The sequence below is a fragment of the Phycomyces blakesleeanus genome (assembly GCF_001638985.1).
Source record: "Phycomyces blakesleeanus NRRL 1555(-) unplaced genomic scaffold PHYBLscaffold_3, whole genome shotgun sequence".
NCBI lineage: Eukaryota > Fungi > Mucoromycota > Mucoromycetes > Mucorales > Phycomycetaceae > Phycomyces > Phycomyces blakesleeanus.
The window spans coordinates 273,524-290,387 of record NW_017265136.1 but is presented as its reverse complement, the minus strand read 5'-3'; the positions used below and the strand labels follow the sequence as shown (position 1 = coordinate 290,387).

Here is a 16,864-nt window from a genome sequence, read left to right as displayed (position 1 = left end):
TATTTTTATTTTTCATACCCCCCTTTATCTTTTTTATTTTACACACTTAAACCCTACTACCTTACACCCTATTAGACTTATTCATACTTATTTTTTTTTTCTTAAATAATATATATAATATATAAACATTATATATTTCACGTGAAAAAAAAAGAGAAAACCTAAAATCAAAATCAATCTTGAAATTCATTTGCTAAAATGGCATTGATACACTTGTTGTTATTTCTATGCTTGCAAAATTCAAAATAAGAATAAGAATAAGAAATAATAAAATAAAATAAAATAATATTAATAATATACATCACTAAGGATTATATAATGTACCTATACATGTATTTGTGTATGTTTGTTTGTTTGTTTGTGTGTGGGAGTGGGAGAGTGTTTGTACATATAACATATACATATATAAAAATAATAATAATTTATATGTATATATGTTTATTAGACAGGTGCAAACTAAAGAAGTAAATATTCATAATCAACATTATCATCATTAGTATTGGTGGGATTTTTTTTTAGTCATTCATTGGTCACAAAGATCGATAAGATAAAGGGAAAATGAAGCTTACATAGTTGCTAGGGATAATACCAACAGTGCCATCCATTTTACGTGCTTGCCACCAATTGCCTGCTCGACTTGCAATTTCCAATGTTTCAAACTTTTCAAAGCTCAACTCAGTTGGGTCATCACGATTGGCTTGATCTATTAATATGTATGAAAGAATAAATAGATAAAAATACGTACGTACGTATTTATGTATGTATATAGTATGTATGTGATTAGAAATCATATTTTTTTTTTGTTTTTTATTATTAATAACTTACAAGCGTGAAGTGCTTCAACACGTTCTGTGTACTCCATTGGCTCCAGCGGACCGTGCACCATTGAAGGCACAGCGTCACTTGCCACGTTTTCGAGATAAGGTGACGTAGGATTAGAAGTAGTATTGGCAGTATTAGTAGCATTGGTAGTAGTAGGATTAATGTCGTTGTGTGGGCCGGTACTATTGTACGAGAATGTGTGAGGAGGACTCTGAATTGGACTCGAGTTCGAGTTGGGCAAAAGGTTCATGCTTCTTCTTGTGATTGAATTGTCTCGGTAAAATATCTTTTCGCTCGACATGTCGGCAGGATCAATTCGCCTGCTTGGGCTTTGTGTGACCGAGTTATTTCTGGACACAAGCCGAGCTAAGCTGTGGCTGACTGCACTATCCGATTCACTGCCAAAAACAATGACCCAGACAAACTAAATCATTTACCACCACCACCAAGAAAAATAAAAATAAAAATAAATAGTTAATAATTATTATTTTCTTTGAAAAAAAAAAAAACGGAAAAGTAAGTAGGTATTTGTATATGCACTTACTCGAATTATGATCAATATAATCAATCCTGCTGCCTTGGCTTTTTGTGCACTATCATCGAGTAATTTTGCTTCCAACAGACTAATTTCAATTTGTTGTGATAATAGTGAAATACTTGCAGCCAAAAATGTCAATACCTTTTTTTTTTAAAAAATAATAATAATAATAATAATAATATTAATTTCTGTTAAATTTCAATAACCAAATATTTATATATATTAAGTTATTATTGATTCTTACTGCCAGTCGGTATTGCATGAATAGACCAGAAAAGGTCAAATGTGTAATGACGCTCGTCAATAAAAGCTCGTAGATAATCACCCACCAAGTCAGTCCACTCTGAACCTTAAGGTCACAGGCTGATCCAAAGGCAATAATCCAACCACACTACACATAAAAAGAAGAAGAATTAAATATTGTGACTATAGTCCTCATTCTTGTTTTTATATATATATTCTCTGCTGCTACTGTTATGTATTGAATCTCTGTTGTAGTCGTAGTTGTTACTGCTGTTACTATGGTTACTACTGCTGTTGTTGTTGTTGTTGTTGCTTTCTTTTTCTTTTTCGATCCTGGTTTCTCTTTCGTTTATACATACATATGCTATTCCAGATGTACAGAGAAAAAACATGTTTTCTTTTGCAAGGGTGTTCTTAAGGATCGGCATCTTTATTTTTTTAAGTTTGCTTGCTTGTATTAAGAAATAATTTTAAGTATCTGGTAGTAAATTAAATATAATATATAGATATAGATATAAGAACAAGAGCAAGAAGAGCAAGAGCAAGAAGAAGAAGGAAAATAAAAGAGGGAAAAAAAGAAAAGAAAAGAAAAGAGGGAGAAAGAGGGAGATGCTGAACTATCAAGGAAGAAAAAAAAAGCCAAGTTGAATAGAACGGAAAGATGAGGATTATTATTGTTGTTGTTGCTATGGTTACTAGTATTTAGCACTTGGCATTGTTTTTGGGCTGTGTAAAAAAGAAAAGAAGAAAAAAAAAGACAAGCAAAAGTCACAGTTCTATGGCTACATAGATACAAATAAATAAATAATGTTAGATAGATAGATAGATATATAAAAAGGAAAAGAAGAAGGAATATAAGCCTTGGGACACCTTTGTCTAATACTGTACAACGTATTACGGGGTAAAGTTTATAGTAACAAGGTTTTTTTGAAATAGATGTATATTTTATGACAGTTTAGTTTGACTGTACAATAAGCACTAGAGTACACATTGGAATGACTCGAAAAAGAAGAACCAATAACAATAACACTCCCCTTGATCCATTATAGTATACTTTACTCTGCCAGTCGAAGTCCATATTCCTCAAGCTGACCTGTCGTTACTTCAGAAGGACTATTGACCACAAAGTCCTTTCCACCAGCCGCCTTTGGAAAAGCGATTACATCTCTAATTGATGGGGCGTCACAAAGGATGGCCATTAGACGATCAAACCCTAAAATACACACATAAATAAATAAAAGGCAATTGACTAATTCAACTGAATTCAATTCAATTGAGTCAAATCAAATGAACTAACCAAGAGCAATGCCACCGTGAGGAGGACAGCCACCACCCAAGGCATCAATCAAATGATCAAATCGACTGTATTCATGCTTCTCGAGCTAAAAATAAAATAAAATAACTTAGCTTAACTTAGCATAGAATAGCTCAACTTCAGCCACTCTTTTTCTTTTTTTTTTACTTTTTATATTTCTAAATTTGTATATTTGTATATGTATATAAATATGTATATTTTGGATATGTCACACATACCTGGAGCACCTTTTCGAAAATATAGGTTTGCATTACAGGTGAATGAATACGAATAGATCCTCCACCAATCTCCATACCATTCAGCACAAGATCGTAATGCTGGCCCCGAACCTTGGCTGGTTCTGTAGAAAGCAATGCAATATCCTCGTTAAAGGGTGCGGTAAAGGGATGATGGGTTGACTGCCAGGTACGAATGCCCTGTTCATCAGGTGTAAACAGAGGGAAGGATTCAACCCAAAGGAACTTGAACTTTTCTTTATCCAACTTCAAAAGGCCTACATAATACACATTAGATTTTTATGCGCGAAATAAAGTAAACCAAGTAAATACACCAAGTATTTGTTACTCCTCTCAAGTTGATCTATACATCTGTCTATCTTTCTATCTGTCTGTGTGTATAGAGATGTACATCGATATATCAATCGTACCTTTCTCCTGCATCAGACTGGCTGCATGCAATCTAACACGGCCCATCAAAGTATTTCCACCCTGTTAAAAAAAAAAGACAAATACCAAATGTCAGGGTTAAGTTTATTTTTTATTATAACGTATTGTATTTTATTGTACAAATTTCTGGCAATTAAGAATAAAATAAAATAAAACTTACATAGAGATACCGAGGTCTGGTGTGGACTATTACCAGATCACCCTGCTCAATACCCAAATCTTTGTTCAGGCCAGGAACAGAGGTAGCAATCTGAGTAGATTGGCGTAAGGTACCACCACATTTAGCTGGCCATGCATCAATATTGTTCTCATTGATCTTGACAAACGCAAATCCCTATGAAGAACATAATAATAATAATAACGACAATTATAATTATAATGATAATAAAAAATATAAACAACAGCAATAATAATCATAATAGTAATGGGTTGGCTTTGTGAATATCCAAAACAAGTTCTTTTCGTTCTATCTATAGATCCTATTATGTGTGTGTATCATATACCTTTTATAATTTCATTTTTTTTATAAAAAAAATAATAATACAAATACAAATTTAGATGGTATTTATATAAAAAGTCTTTATATACTTGTTCTTGATTTATTGATAATAACAGTAACAGTAATAATGATAATTATATTGATAATTGATAAAGATAGTGGCGATGAATGTATATATATATATATGTATATATGAAAGTAAAGAAAATATGCTAATTGGGATTGCTTACCTTTTCATTCTCAATATCCAAAGTCTTTTGCATGGCTTTTAATTCTTTTCCAGACAGAGAGGTTCCTTGCTTGATGACCATGCAATCCAAAGCATTGTCTCCAACAACATCTGCAAAAGAAGACCCGATCTCTGAAATCTTATGGTTGGTATAAATGGTATTGTTATTGTTATTGTTTTAGAGATTAAAGATAAATTTAAAAAACAAAGCAAAGCAAAGCAAAGCAAAGCAAAGCAAATTCTATATATATAGATTACTATTATTGGCCTACCTTCATATCAAACCGCACATCAGGCTTATCCGATCCATACTTGTTGATTTAAAAATACGTATATGTATAAAACGGGATATTGTTATCAATATTCTTCTTCTTTGTTTCTTGTTTCATATCTTAATCATATTAATATAGTATATGAATAAATACAAATAGAAAGTTAATTTACCCACATTTGTCATAGCCTCGGCATAAGTCATATGAGGAAATGAATCCTTTGTCAACTTTACACCAAGAGCCTTGTCCCAAATGCTAGTGACCATGCCTTCGATGATATGCTGAATATCTTTGGGAGTTACAAAAGACATTTCCAGATCAATCTACATAGAGTAACAGTAATAATGACATAATTAGTATTAGTATTATAATAATCATAATGACTATGTACCTGTGTGAATTCAGGCTGTCTGTCAGCACGTAAATCTTCATCTCTGAAACAACGTGCGATTTGAAAGTATCGGTCAAATCCAGCTGCCATCAGCATTTGCTTGTGCTGTTATCGTCATTGTCATTGTCATTATTGTTATTGTTATTGTTGTCATGGTATTAAATTTATGTACTACAAATTGTCATTTCTTTTTCTTTTTCTGGAATTTCGGTACACACCTGTTGAGGACTTTGAGGAAGTGCATAAAATGCACCCTTCTTTCGTGTAGGCACAATGAACTCACGGGCACCCTCAGGTGTGGATTTGAAAAGCATTGGTGTTTCAATCTCAACAAACCCTAATATAATCATAATAATAGATACTTAAATCACTAAGCCCAAATTACCAACATAAACAAACGCACAGTCTTTGTGAAAGTAGGTACACATAGCAAATCCCCCCCCCTTTTTTTTTTTTTTTGGTTTGTTTGTTTTTTCCCTTCTATTTTTTTTTATCACTAACCGTTTGATACCAAGTGTTGTCGTACAGTGGCTGCTGTTAAAGAACGAAGCCGAATATTATCTTGAAGTTCTTGGCGGCGGAGATCAAGATAGCGGTAACGAAGACGTACCTCTTCATTAGGCTAAGCCAAAATATTAGGATCTTTCAATTTTTTTTCTCTCTTTTTTTTTTTACTACTAATATCATTTAAGATATATGTAAGCCAAAGTAAAATATGATATACGTACAAGCTGAGGTTGGTTGGGCCAGAATGGTAGGTTGGGAGATGCTGGGTTGAGGCAATAGAGTTTTTCGATTTCAACCTCGATTTCACCTGTTCCTTGCTTGGCATTTGCCATTCCGTCTGGGCGCCTGCGTACGATACCTTGAGCACAAATCACGCTCTCGGCGCCCAAGCCTTGAATCTGGCTCCTCAATTCAGCCGCCTGCTGCCCGGTACGATAAACGAGTTGAGTAGTACCAGAAGCGTCACGAAGAGGAAGGAAAATCAAATCTTGGGAAAGTGCTCTATATATATATATATATATATATATGTGCGTGTGTATATGTGGAGAAGGTCATATTGATTACACAAAAAAAAACAATAGAAGATGATTAAGGGTAAAGTTAATAATAGATTTAATAGATTTATTCTTCAAATAATTAGTCTTGTTTTCGTTTTCATAGTAAGTTATTGCTTGTCTACATGTATGTATATATGGCTGTGATGAAGTTGTAACTCTACCATCCGAATAATGTAAAAACATGAACATGTCACTACTACTACTACTACTACTACTATTATTATTATTATTATTTACCTTGATGACTGTGCCCAACCATTGAGAACCACTCGCTTTCCTTCGTCTGACGCACGCAACTCACCACAACGATGGGTTCGAGTTGGATAATCACCTATTTAAAAAGAATATCATATATAATTATTACTTTGCCTTTTCCTTTTCCTTTTTTTTTTAAAAAAATTAATTCAAAATTTCCAAAATAGAAAATAGAATAAAGTAAAATAAACTTTTGACTCACCATGGTATCTGTCAGCATCTTTATAGCCCTGGAGATGCTGATCTCTGTAGATTCCGGTAGTGCGAAATGTTCGACGGGGTATTGTTCTGGCTGTAATCGGAACTCGACATTGAATAGAGCTTCGTAGTGACTGATGCAAAAGCACATTTGCTCTTGCCGTAATGGTGGCCAATGACTTGATTCGACTTGTCATTACAGGTAAATCGTATCAAGGTACAAATAAGCTTATCTGTAAAGGTTACAAAGAAGCAAGGGTTTCGTGACTCGTAAAGCTACTTTTACTACTTTTGGGATACCGATTATATATATTTTTTTTCAAGCAAGGGCTGGCCGGGGTAGTACCGTAAAAGAGAGAGAGAGATGAATTATGATCAAACGTTAATAAATGATTGAACGAACAACAGACTTTATACATTTGTATATCAATTAACATAATATAAGCAGATTTGTTCTATTGTGCTAAAGATTGGCAGTGCCAGCTATAAGTCCAGGTGGTTGGACATTTGTTTAAAAACGATGGCTGATACCCATTGAATCTTTCTTTTTTTTATGTATCTTGCTTATAATATTCGATCATAATTACCACTATTATTACTCAGTAAGTATTACCAAAATGAAATGCTTTTTTGAACAGGTTGAACACTTTCAGAAAGCATTTTTATTAAATAGTTTATATACGGCAAGATGTAGGAGAAGCTTCTTATTCTTCTATTGATCTCGGTTTAATGGTTTGTCCTTTCTTGGTTAAAAAACATCTTTCTCAGTCTCCTCAAGTGTTAAGTGAAAAATAATAATAAACCATAATAGTAGCTTAAAGAAAATGGACGGTATCGAAGGATATATTCTGTAATGCGTCAGTATTTTGTTCAATCTTCTTATTTGAATTCAAATCATATTTTACACTGTGAGCCTAATTGCACGCACGTCTATGCAATAACGAATAGAGGGTACCAATTATTAATTGCTATTCAAAGCATATTTTTTTTTGTAGACAACAACATTTGCTTCATAAATACATCTAAATTGGGCCTTTTCGTGCACAGTTTATATAAATACAATAAAGGCACTACTTGTGTATTCAATCTACATCACATCTTTTTGTCTCTCTTTCAAACACACATTTCTTTATTCCGTCTCATCTCTCGCCTCTCCATTTTTCCCTTTTCTTATTCTTTTTCTCTCATTTCAATACAACCTCTTTACAATGTCCATCCACATTAGCTAAATTCAGTTATACATTTCGCGCATTTGACATTCTCAAGAACTATCCCGAGTTTTCCTTATAGACTTTATAGATAAAAATGACCTATATAATCAAACACGATAATCAACACAATGATAAGAACACCCATATTATATTATATTAATCTTCAGGAATCTTTATCTAGATTAACTTTTCCTGCTAATGAGACTTCCTATTTACAACATTAACCTCTTCAATCAAGTAAAAAAAGTTTGAACGCGTGTTTTTTTATTAGAGTCAACAACAGTTTAAAAATTATTTTTATTTATTCATTAAAGATATACATAAAGAAGCTATTTTACTTTATATGATTTCACTTAATGTTTTTTTACATGAGTAAAAAAATAAAAAGCATGACACCAAGTTCTTTGTCCCCGCATTACGCGGCTCAATCTCCCTCAGGACATAAACCTGACTTGGTAGCGAAGGAGGTGTGGGAATGGTGTTAATCCGTGGCGTAAGACAACAACCGGGTTCATCCCAACTACCCTATCTCATCACTGAGAAGGGCCTGCGAACGTACCAGAGAAACCTACCACAAAGTAGCAGGGTCCAGCGTGTTCGACTACCAAGCAACACCGTCAGTTCCAGAGAGCTTCGAACAAGGATTTCATGAAGAGTCGGCAGTAAACTCCACTTCCTCCCCGTCCTCCACTCAATAAACTTTCATGATGCTAACTCGGCGGCAGCTTTTTTTAAACATTGCTCGTCGCCATTGTTTCAGAAATTATACAATTAAATTCACAATTCAGAACAATGTTGATCTGCGCCTCTAAGAATTAACTAAGAAGCTAGAGACGACGCACTTCCACTTTTTCCTGCACAGAATGGAAAAAGAATGTCTCCCAATCACCCATAGGTAGCGCGTCAAACTCAACTACAGGCAATCAGGGGGTACCCGTCTCCAGAGTATAAAAAAAGCTAAAGAGAAGAAAACCGTGTCGGTTGAATGGGCTTTATTTTGATATACCCGCAGTCTGCGATTAAAGTTTGGGACTGCGCTTTTTTTGCCAGGGGTGTTTTTTGCCTCCCACGTCAGAGCAGTGACATAGTTGTATATTATTTTTTAGTGGGATTGTGTAACTGTTCTACATCAGAAATAGCAGCCAAAAAAAATTAAACAACGAATGTGCAAAAGACCTTTGCAAAGTAAAATAAAGAAGTAAGGAATTAAAGAAGCAAAAAGAGGAATGAAGGGTTTGGCCTTGATCGGTGTAGTAATAACTTTAAAGACGGAGTACAAGTTTTAATAACGGCGATTTGTAGGTTACTCTAAAGTGGCCTGTGCACTTTATGCTCCAGGACACAAAAAACAATTCCTTTCTTTTTTTGTACAAGTAGACACAATAGGGACCCAGCTACTATTAAGAAATAAACCCGCGTATATTTCAAGACGGTATTAACTAATAAGTAAAAGCCAGAAAATAAAGATATATACATATATATATATAATTAATATTTTCAATAAGGAAAAATACGATATTGTCCACAAGCAGATGAAGCAGCCCCTTCAGCAGAATCTATGAAGAGAAACAACGTATAAGTAGAATTTTATTTTTAGTAAAGAAGAAAAGATCATTTAAACTTAATGGTGCTCTTCGGCATAGAAGGCAAGTTATCTAAAGTAGAATGCTTTTTTTTTCGATCCAGATAGAGCAATATGAATGCTTAATTCAATCAACTGTCCAAAAATCTAAGCAAAATAAACCACTACTAAAATCCCCTCTAAAAAGTGCACACTTTTAAACTTAAAAAAATAGAATAATGAGTAAAGGCAATTACACTGTTGTGGACATGAGACAAAATTGAAAATAGGATCATTAGAAAACTATGCTTGGTGTTAAAATCTCTCTATCTAATATAATGTTAAATCTTCTTTGGAACATTTGCTTTCTTTTTATCCCTTTCATTCGAACACTGCAAACGTTTAGAGTCAAAAATAATTTTTTGGTACAAAGTAAAAACTAATAGGCAGATGGAGCTTTATGTAAAGTAGGTGACTGACTGTATATGTAGCTCTTGACATTTTTCCCATTCTTGGATGAGTTTGGTCCGTATGCGGGCGAATACCATTGATGCATATGTTATATGTAATATGTAACATGAATTCTGAGGGCATTTATCCATATAAATACTTAATAATCATATTTTATAGATAATATTATATACATAAAAGATAGTACCAAGATCACTGTGTAGGATATGATTATTTTTTATAAAACAGGATTTTTGTTGGATTTCAATTTCGTTGAGTGGTGTAGACATTTGGCTCCAAAGCCAAACAATGATTTGTAGTCAGTCAAACTACAGATCTATGCACGCAGAAAAGAAATGGCTAGTTTCAATACAATAAACATTTTAAATTACCAAAAGAACAAGAATTAAAATGTAAACCTTGTTATCCATTCTTCACTCTTAATACCCCATTTCCGTCTCTAACTCCACTTGAATCTCTCTCTCTCTCTCTCTCTTTATTTCTTTTCCCTTTTCTCTCTTTTCTTCTGAAGTTATTTGCTCACGAGCTTACTGATCGTTTAAACCTATCTATTATAATAATGGGTTTCTCCGAACTCCCAACTGAAATTCTTATTGCAATAGCGAACAAGTTAACACCCAAAGAATGGCGTTTGAGTGGAACTATTTTCCGAAAATGGAATGAATTGATGCGAGAGACACAGTGGAAGCGAATCCAAATAACTCCTTTAAATAAGCACAAATTTTTTAGTCCAGTCGGCGGACAAGATGACATATACAAAACCTGTGGGGACTATGTACTCGATCTGACACTCTCTTCCTCACTCTCAATTGATGATAAGAGCCTGCGATTACTTCAGAGACATTTCCAAGGTCTCGATTTCCTCAAGATATTTGATGCCAGTCTGACCGGATCTCTCGTCAATTCAACAACAGACTGGAGTTGCTGGTCATCCTTGACACGACTCAAGGTATTCACAAAAGGTGAAGACTCAATTGACATCCCAGAGATTTTTATCAAAGTCCTATCGAAACTACCGAACCTTCAACACCTGGACTATACCAAGGATTACACAAGTGAAAGACCACTATACACACTTAGAGATCTAGAAGAACTTCACAGTTGCCTCCCTCAGCTTCAGGAGTTATTTCTTACCGTTGATCTCGACATCCTTAATCAGCGCGACTTGGAATACATGCTCAAAGCAGCCCCAATGGACCATCTTACAGTAGTCAAGTTTCGTATAAATACCACAGACCTCAGATGGCTGTATTATTTCGCTCGAAAGTATCCAAAAGTCTATCTGATGGAGTGGAGAAACACTTCAATTGCTGAAACATCTAACGACATCCAAGATCAAACACTTTCAATGCTCAAGGCTTTACCTCACGCCTTTTCAAATCTCAATACAATTGTGACATCCAGTACAACAAAGTCAGAATGGACAAGCTTTCTTTTTAAAAACTGTCTTGACCAGTTTTACGTTCCCTTGCAGAATATCCGTTACTTTATGTTTGACGACAATCTTGATCCCACGCAGTCTGAAAAATCTTTTGATGATTGTCTCAGATATTTTCCAAAATCGCTGGAAAGACTGTCGATTTCTAGCAACGACTCCATCACCCGTCAGTGTATGATTCCTAACATTCTCGGAAATATTCCTAACCTAGTGGTTCTGGCAATCGACATGACAAATTCGTCTATTGAACTAGATATCTTATTAAATCACTGCAGATTTCTCAGGGTACTACGACTAAAAGTGCATGGTATTTACTTGAGTAATGATGCATTTGAAAGTATGGGCCGACATGACTTGGCTTTAGTAGAAGTAGGTGATGCATTCATAGAAAAAGACCTATTTCTCTATATTTCGCAACGCTGCAAAAGGCTCAAGTACATGCGCCTGGTCGAGACAAAGGTGTATGGTCCTATTTCAAGCAGAAGAGAAGCATTCTGTCTAGACATGAGCCACACCGAATTCAGCCACCTGCAGTTCAATGGTGTTTCATTTTACGAATCAAAGAACGATGTAGTTTTGACCCAAATACCTCTTCGAATGGTGACTCTTGTTCAGACAAAAGAGTTTCTGCAAGCCAAGGGTACTAAAGGTCCAGGTGTTTCTATGGTGGTTGGAAACACCGGTCGGTCTATATCATCAATCTCCCCGTGGTTTCTTACATACTCTAATCGGATAAATGGAGGAGAAGGGAAACAGGGACCTATTTCACAGGTGTCTATGGAATACATTTTTGAATACTACAGGTGTCTTCCGACCCGAGATGTAGAGTTTCGATTGCAAGACGTGTCTGTAAGCCCTTCATATATAGGCGAACTACGTCAAAAAGTAGGTTACGGTCCTACAGATATAAGAAGTTATGTGAAATTTATGTGTGCACATGTTAGCAAATATGTTATCAAGACGGCCTCATTTGCTGATAATGACTTTTGGGCTAAATTGTGTGAAGGTTTAGCCTGATAAAAATACGGCGATTATTCATTCGTTTTTTTTTTCTTTTATTATGTATTATTATGATTATTATTAGTATTAGTATATTTCATTTTTGTTAAGGTTCTAACTAAATATGTATATATGCACATATGTATAGATAGAGTAAAGTTTAAATTAATGATAAACAATTGTATTTTGACCGATATATATATATCTGTATATATATCTGTATATATTAAGAAAAGTAGGCATGAAATGTCGAGTGTTTAATGGAAGGTGTGGTAGGAGAATAAGGATAGAAAGAAGGGGTGTTTGAAAGGAGGAATATATGCAGCTATGGAAAGGGATAATTGAAATGAGAGTATAATTAAATAAAGACAAACGATGAATATATAGCGTAAGATGTGTGTGTGTGCAAAGGAATGATATCTAATAATGATTTGAGGCATTATGATGTTGGTTTGATCTACCGTTAGATCCGTCAATGTTCGACCCAGAGTCATTTTGTGTTTGTGAGTCGTGCCAGGATTTGAGAGCTTCCATCATCTCAATAAGCTTCTCCTCATTCCCGCTAAAAACATCTATAGTGATAATGATATTTTTTTTTGTTTGACATGAGTTGACTGTTACCAGAACTAAACTGTGAAAATAAAATAAATAGTTAAAAGCTGTGTACCTTTTATTGTGTACCGACCGTCAACAACAACGCCTTCTCTGCCCATGAATTTGAATGCAGCAACAATTTTATCCAACATCTGCATGCTGGCTGAGCCATGGTTATCCAATGGTCGTCTTACTGTCTTTCCACTCAGCCCTTCCAGCAGAGAAATCAAGCTCTCGCCATCGTGGAGATCACTCAGCTTATCCAACCCTTGGCTTGTGTATTGGTTGATCCACTGGACCCAGTCTGGCGCCTTCCAATACATCCATTGTGGCGCCTTTTGTTCGGGTGGCTCGGGTTTGCGCCGAGTATTTCTTGACACAACATCGTCATGTAATGGGTCAATTAAATCTTCCTCTTCGTAAAACGAAGGGTTGATGTTTGTGCTGTTTGAACTACTGTGTTGTGTATTATTGTGAGCACTGACAAATCCAGAATCTTTTGTTGGGCTATTTCCATAATCTTCGTACACATTTGATAGATCGCCAGCGCCACCGACAAGAGATTGGAATTTATCGTTTGCATATCCAGGATCAAAGCCCATTCGGCACATTGACGCCCCTTCAGAAAGAGACATGCGCATAATAGGTTGTGGGGAGTCGTAATTTTGGGATAATGGGCGAGATGGTGGGGGAGACTGGGATCTTTGCTCTCTTTTGTAAAGTACCGATGGTGGTCTAGGTTTCATACGTTGTGCAGCATCAAGAGATATTGTGGGGACAGTACTTGAAGACATTACAGGGGCTGTGTTCAATCCAACACAGGTTTGATTAAAGTCAATTTCTTTTTTTAAAAAAAAACTCCCCAAAAATAATCATAATAAATTCAATCGACTGCTTTACCTGCCAAGTTACGTGATATGGTGGACTTCATCAGTGCCTTAACCCATGCCTTCATTGCTATTTCTGTGTCTGTATAAAAGCAAAAGGTACGTTCCCGCTCATGCTGTACTTTGAAACAGTATTTCCCTGCGTGTATAGTTTCGTCACATATAACGCGGTACCCGTGCAAATTAATGATACCCTTCATGCGTCCGTCCTACAATAACAAAATAAGTTATTTAGACTCTACATACACAAACACATTTTATATGTATAACATTGACTGTGGTTTGATGCATCTGTTCTGCATTTTTTTATTTACCTTTGTCTTGTAATAAAATAGGTTAGGTCCCTTTAAAGCAAACCAGCGTCTATTCCAGGTTCTGTACTTGTCGCCCTGTTTATGTAGCCATCCTTGCATGTCTGGGGCTATGTTTGGATCTGTTGGGCCATTAACAGGACCCTTGATATCCAAGGAAGGGCGAGATGCAACAGGTAGGAGAGTCTGGTTTTTACTGTGAGACATCAATGAACTTCGCATCGTCTGGTACCGTCTAATATATATATATATATGTTTTTTTTTTAAATATTATTATTATTATTTACGGTTTTATCTCTCTCTCTCTCTCTCTCTCTCTCTCTCTCTCTTTGTCAGCCTATTTTACAAATATGTGTATATATAATATAAAGCATATGCATTTTGTATGTAAGCATAAACATAAAATATTAATACTTACGATTTGACGGGCGGTGGACCATTAAAACTATTTTGTCCTGTCACATCTTCTTGCTGTGATCCTCGGGCAACAGGGTGCAGGAGTGAAGATGACATTGAGGGACTATTGTTAATTGTATTCTGGCGCTGCAGTCGCCCATGAAAACGGTTGATAGCCGAGGGCCCCTCTGAGATAGAATTTCCCAGAGGATACATGCGATTGTTACGCAATGTTCCAGTCGTAGTGGTGGTGTAGACTGAAGAAGAGGGCGACAAGGGGCGTGACATGATTGAAGGAGATCGATCAGAATACTGGTGGTCTGGGTACTTTCTAACATTTGAGTTGATTCGATTTGAGACAGATTGATGTGGATTTATATTAGAGTCATTTGGTCGGTAGGTGTCAACGGTTCTATGGCTTATTACAGACGCCGAATCCTGATTTATTATTATTTAAAGGCACCCACGCACCCACAAAAACATACAAAACAGTTAAAAAAATATACACACACAATATCTTGAATGCAACAATATATATATTTCTTTTTCCGAACCTCAAATGTATCTAATCCTGAGCTACAGGATCCGCGCGAAAATGACTCGTTCTGGCGCACTTCTTCTAGTGCATGAATCGCATTATGCAGTTTGAACCGTTTTCCAAACGTATTGACATCCAGCTCCTTGAGAGATTCTTGAGTAAGCTCTAGCAAAATATCTCCAGTGATCTCTTGTGCTATACAATTAAAACAAAATTATACAGTTTATTACTTTTTATCCTATTATGGCCTTTTTTTCTATACACACACAACTCCTCTCTCTCTCTTTCTTTCTTTGTCAATTATATAATATATATAAATTACCTTTAAAGTTTTCAGCCACAGCACCAAATCCCATTATTTGTAGCCAGGCGGCTACCTGGTCTACGTTCCACTCTTCTGGTGGTGTGTTTTGTAGTACAGGGGAATGGAGTGAATTTAATACATTTGTGTGCAGACTTCGATTTGAGGTTGAGTTAGGGAGACGAATTGTTGACGGAGAAAGAGAGGATTGGAGAGAGACCGAAGATTCGGTTCTGGTAAGAGTTGTATGTGTTGGTTTTGGAGTGACTGAAGGAGGGTAGGCGGCTTTGGGTGTAATTTTCATGTTACTGATCACATTTTCTAGTTTATCGATTTTTGCTTCAAGTGGCGTGAGTTTTGGAGGATTAGGTGAAGTGTAGTTCTTTGGGAAAAGGCCTATTTCTCCTTTGACATTCCGGCCCTAGAAAATAAAAAAATAATTTTTTTTGACAAAATGGCGGATTTTCTTTGGTTAAGTTCTAGTTGCCATGCCAACAAGGAAGATCTATAATTTTTTTTAGTCTTTCATTACCCTCCACCAGCCATCGTTAAAACCATCGTCCTTTTCGAATACAATCACTGGTTCGCCTGCTGAGAATGCAATCTCGTCATCGTTTTCGGCTTCAAACGTGTGAATGGCATATACTGTCTGAAGTCTGGCCATGGGACACTAGAATGGCGTACAGAGAACAGAAAGGAACAGAGAATAGGAGCAACGTTCCAATAGAAAATTAAAGTGAAAAAAAGAAGAAAAGTTATTCCTTTCCTTTCTTTTTTATAAAGAAAGAAAGAAAATCAAAAAAGGAGAGAAAGAGTAAAGACAAGGAAGAAGAAGAAGAAGAGAAAATAAGATAAAGGGGTGTCGTTAATAGACTATGAGACAGAACGGCAATCAAGAGCAAGGTGTCACCAATTGAATTAAAATGGTTGCACTGAACACAGCTTTTACGCTTTCTACACGTGACCATTCTTTGGTCTCTTTCATATATACAATACATTTATTCTTATGGGGTCGACTTGCTTGAATAAAAAAAAATAGCTGTGAAACTCCATCATTAAGCGTCCATGCGAGGGAGAATCAAATCCAATTGAGTAAAAGGCTTTAATTAAGAATTGATTTTCAGATCAGATTTCCTTGTCAATCTCAATTGAACAGTACATAATCCAGTTCTGTCCATTCCAGCACAATACCGTACAACGATAATGTGAGATGCTTATATATATATATTAAAAATAATAATGAAAAATAAATGGTATCTGATCTGGATAATACTTATTATGACTTTACATTCATTTTGTAACTGTGTTTGTGAATGGGAATATTTATCAATTCACACATGAAATAAAGATTATTCTTGGCTCAATTAACGAGTATACACAAACACAAGTATATGTATAACGGAACATTATATATCAATATACACCACCCAATTTTACATAAATATATACAGTGGAATGGTTGTAATATTAGAGTATCTGTCAAAGCACAAAACAAGACCCTTTCCTTGAATGTATTTGTGGTAATACCAAAAAAGATTTAATCCTTTTTTTTAAAAAAAAAAACAAACAAAAACAATTTTCTTGAATTTGAATAGAAGTTCAAGATCTTAGGAAACCAAGAATAATTAAAAGATATTTGGTTTATAGCCACAGTCTGTTTAGTGTG

The 16,864-nt window shown here is 35.3% G+C and overlaps 5 protein-coding genes across 5 annotated transcripts; 2 read left to right on the top strand and 3 right to left on the bottom strand.

Moving 5' to 3' along the window:
• Positions 1–173: 173 nt before the first annotated feature.
• PHYBLDRAFT_71714 (hypothetical protein) lies at positions 174–2,031 on the bottom strand (the record flags this gene model as incomplete). The annotated part of the gene is made up of 6 exons (XM_018442529.1): positions 174–230; positions 570–703; positions 826–1,246; positions 1,367–1,501; positions 1,605–1,751; positions 1,963–2,031. The coding sequence occupies 6 exons, from the start codon at positions 2,029–2,031 to the stop codon at positions 174–176; spliced, it is 963 nt and encodes a 320-aa protein (XP_018296281.1).
• A 627-nt stretch (positions 2,032–2,658) lies between these two features.
• PHYBLDRAFT_71715 (hypothetical protein) lies at positions 2,659–6,688 on the bottom strand (the record flags this gene model as incomplete). The annotated part of the gene is made up of 14 exons (XM_018442530.1): positions 2,659–2,816; positions 2,901–2,985; positions 3,137–3,411; positions 3,565–3,625; positions 3,744–3,917; positions 4,313–4,450; positions 4,584–4,622; positions 4,760–4,906; positions 4,975–5,079; positions 5,193–5,311; positions 5,476–5,596; positions 5,703–5,982; positions 6,276–6,369; positions 6,496–6,688. The coding sequence occupies 14 exons, from the start codon at positions 6,686–6,688 to the stop codon at positions 2,659–2,661; spliced, it is 1,989 nt and encodes a 662-aa protein (XP_018296280.1).
• A 1,403-nt stretch (positions 6,689–8,091) lies between these two features.
• PHYBLDRAFT_140339 (hypothetical protein) lies at positions 8,092–8,400 on the top strand (the record flags this gene model as incomplete). The annotated part of the gene is made up of 2 exons (XM_018430387.1): positions 8,092–8,171; positions 8,244–8,400. 2 exons carry the CDS (start codon positions 8,092–8,094, stop codon positions 8,398–8,400), a joined length of 237 nt encoding a protein of 78 aa, XP_018296279.1.
• Positions 8,401–10,293: 1,893 nt separating this feature from the next.
• PHYBLDRAFT_163355 (hypothetical protein) lies at positions 10,294–12,189 on the top strand (the record flags this gene model as incomplete). The annotated part of the gene is made up of 1 exon (XM_018434778.1): positions 10,294–12,189. One exon carries the CDS (start codon positions 10,294–10,296, stop codon positions 12,187–12,189), a length of 1,896 nt encoding a protein of 631 aa, XP_018296278.1.
• Positions 12,190–12,591: 402 nt separating this feature from the next.
• PHYBLDRAFT_140337 (hypothetical protein) lies at positions 12,592–15,862 on the bottom strand (the record flags this gene model as incomplete). The annotated part of the gene is made up of 8 exons (XM_018430386.1): positions 12,592–12,743; positions 12,839–13,567; positions 13,666–13,861; positions 13,967–14,198; positions 14,382–14,797; positions 14,914–15,092; positions 15,220–15,619; positions 15,731–15,862. 8 exons carry the CDS (start codon positions 15,860–15,862, stop codon positions 12,592–12,594), a joined length of 2,436 nt encoding a protein of 811 aa, XP_018296277.1.
• Positions 15,863–16,864: the final 1,002 nt, after the last annotated feature.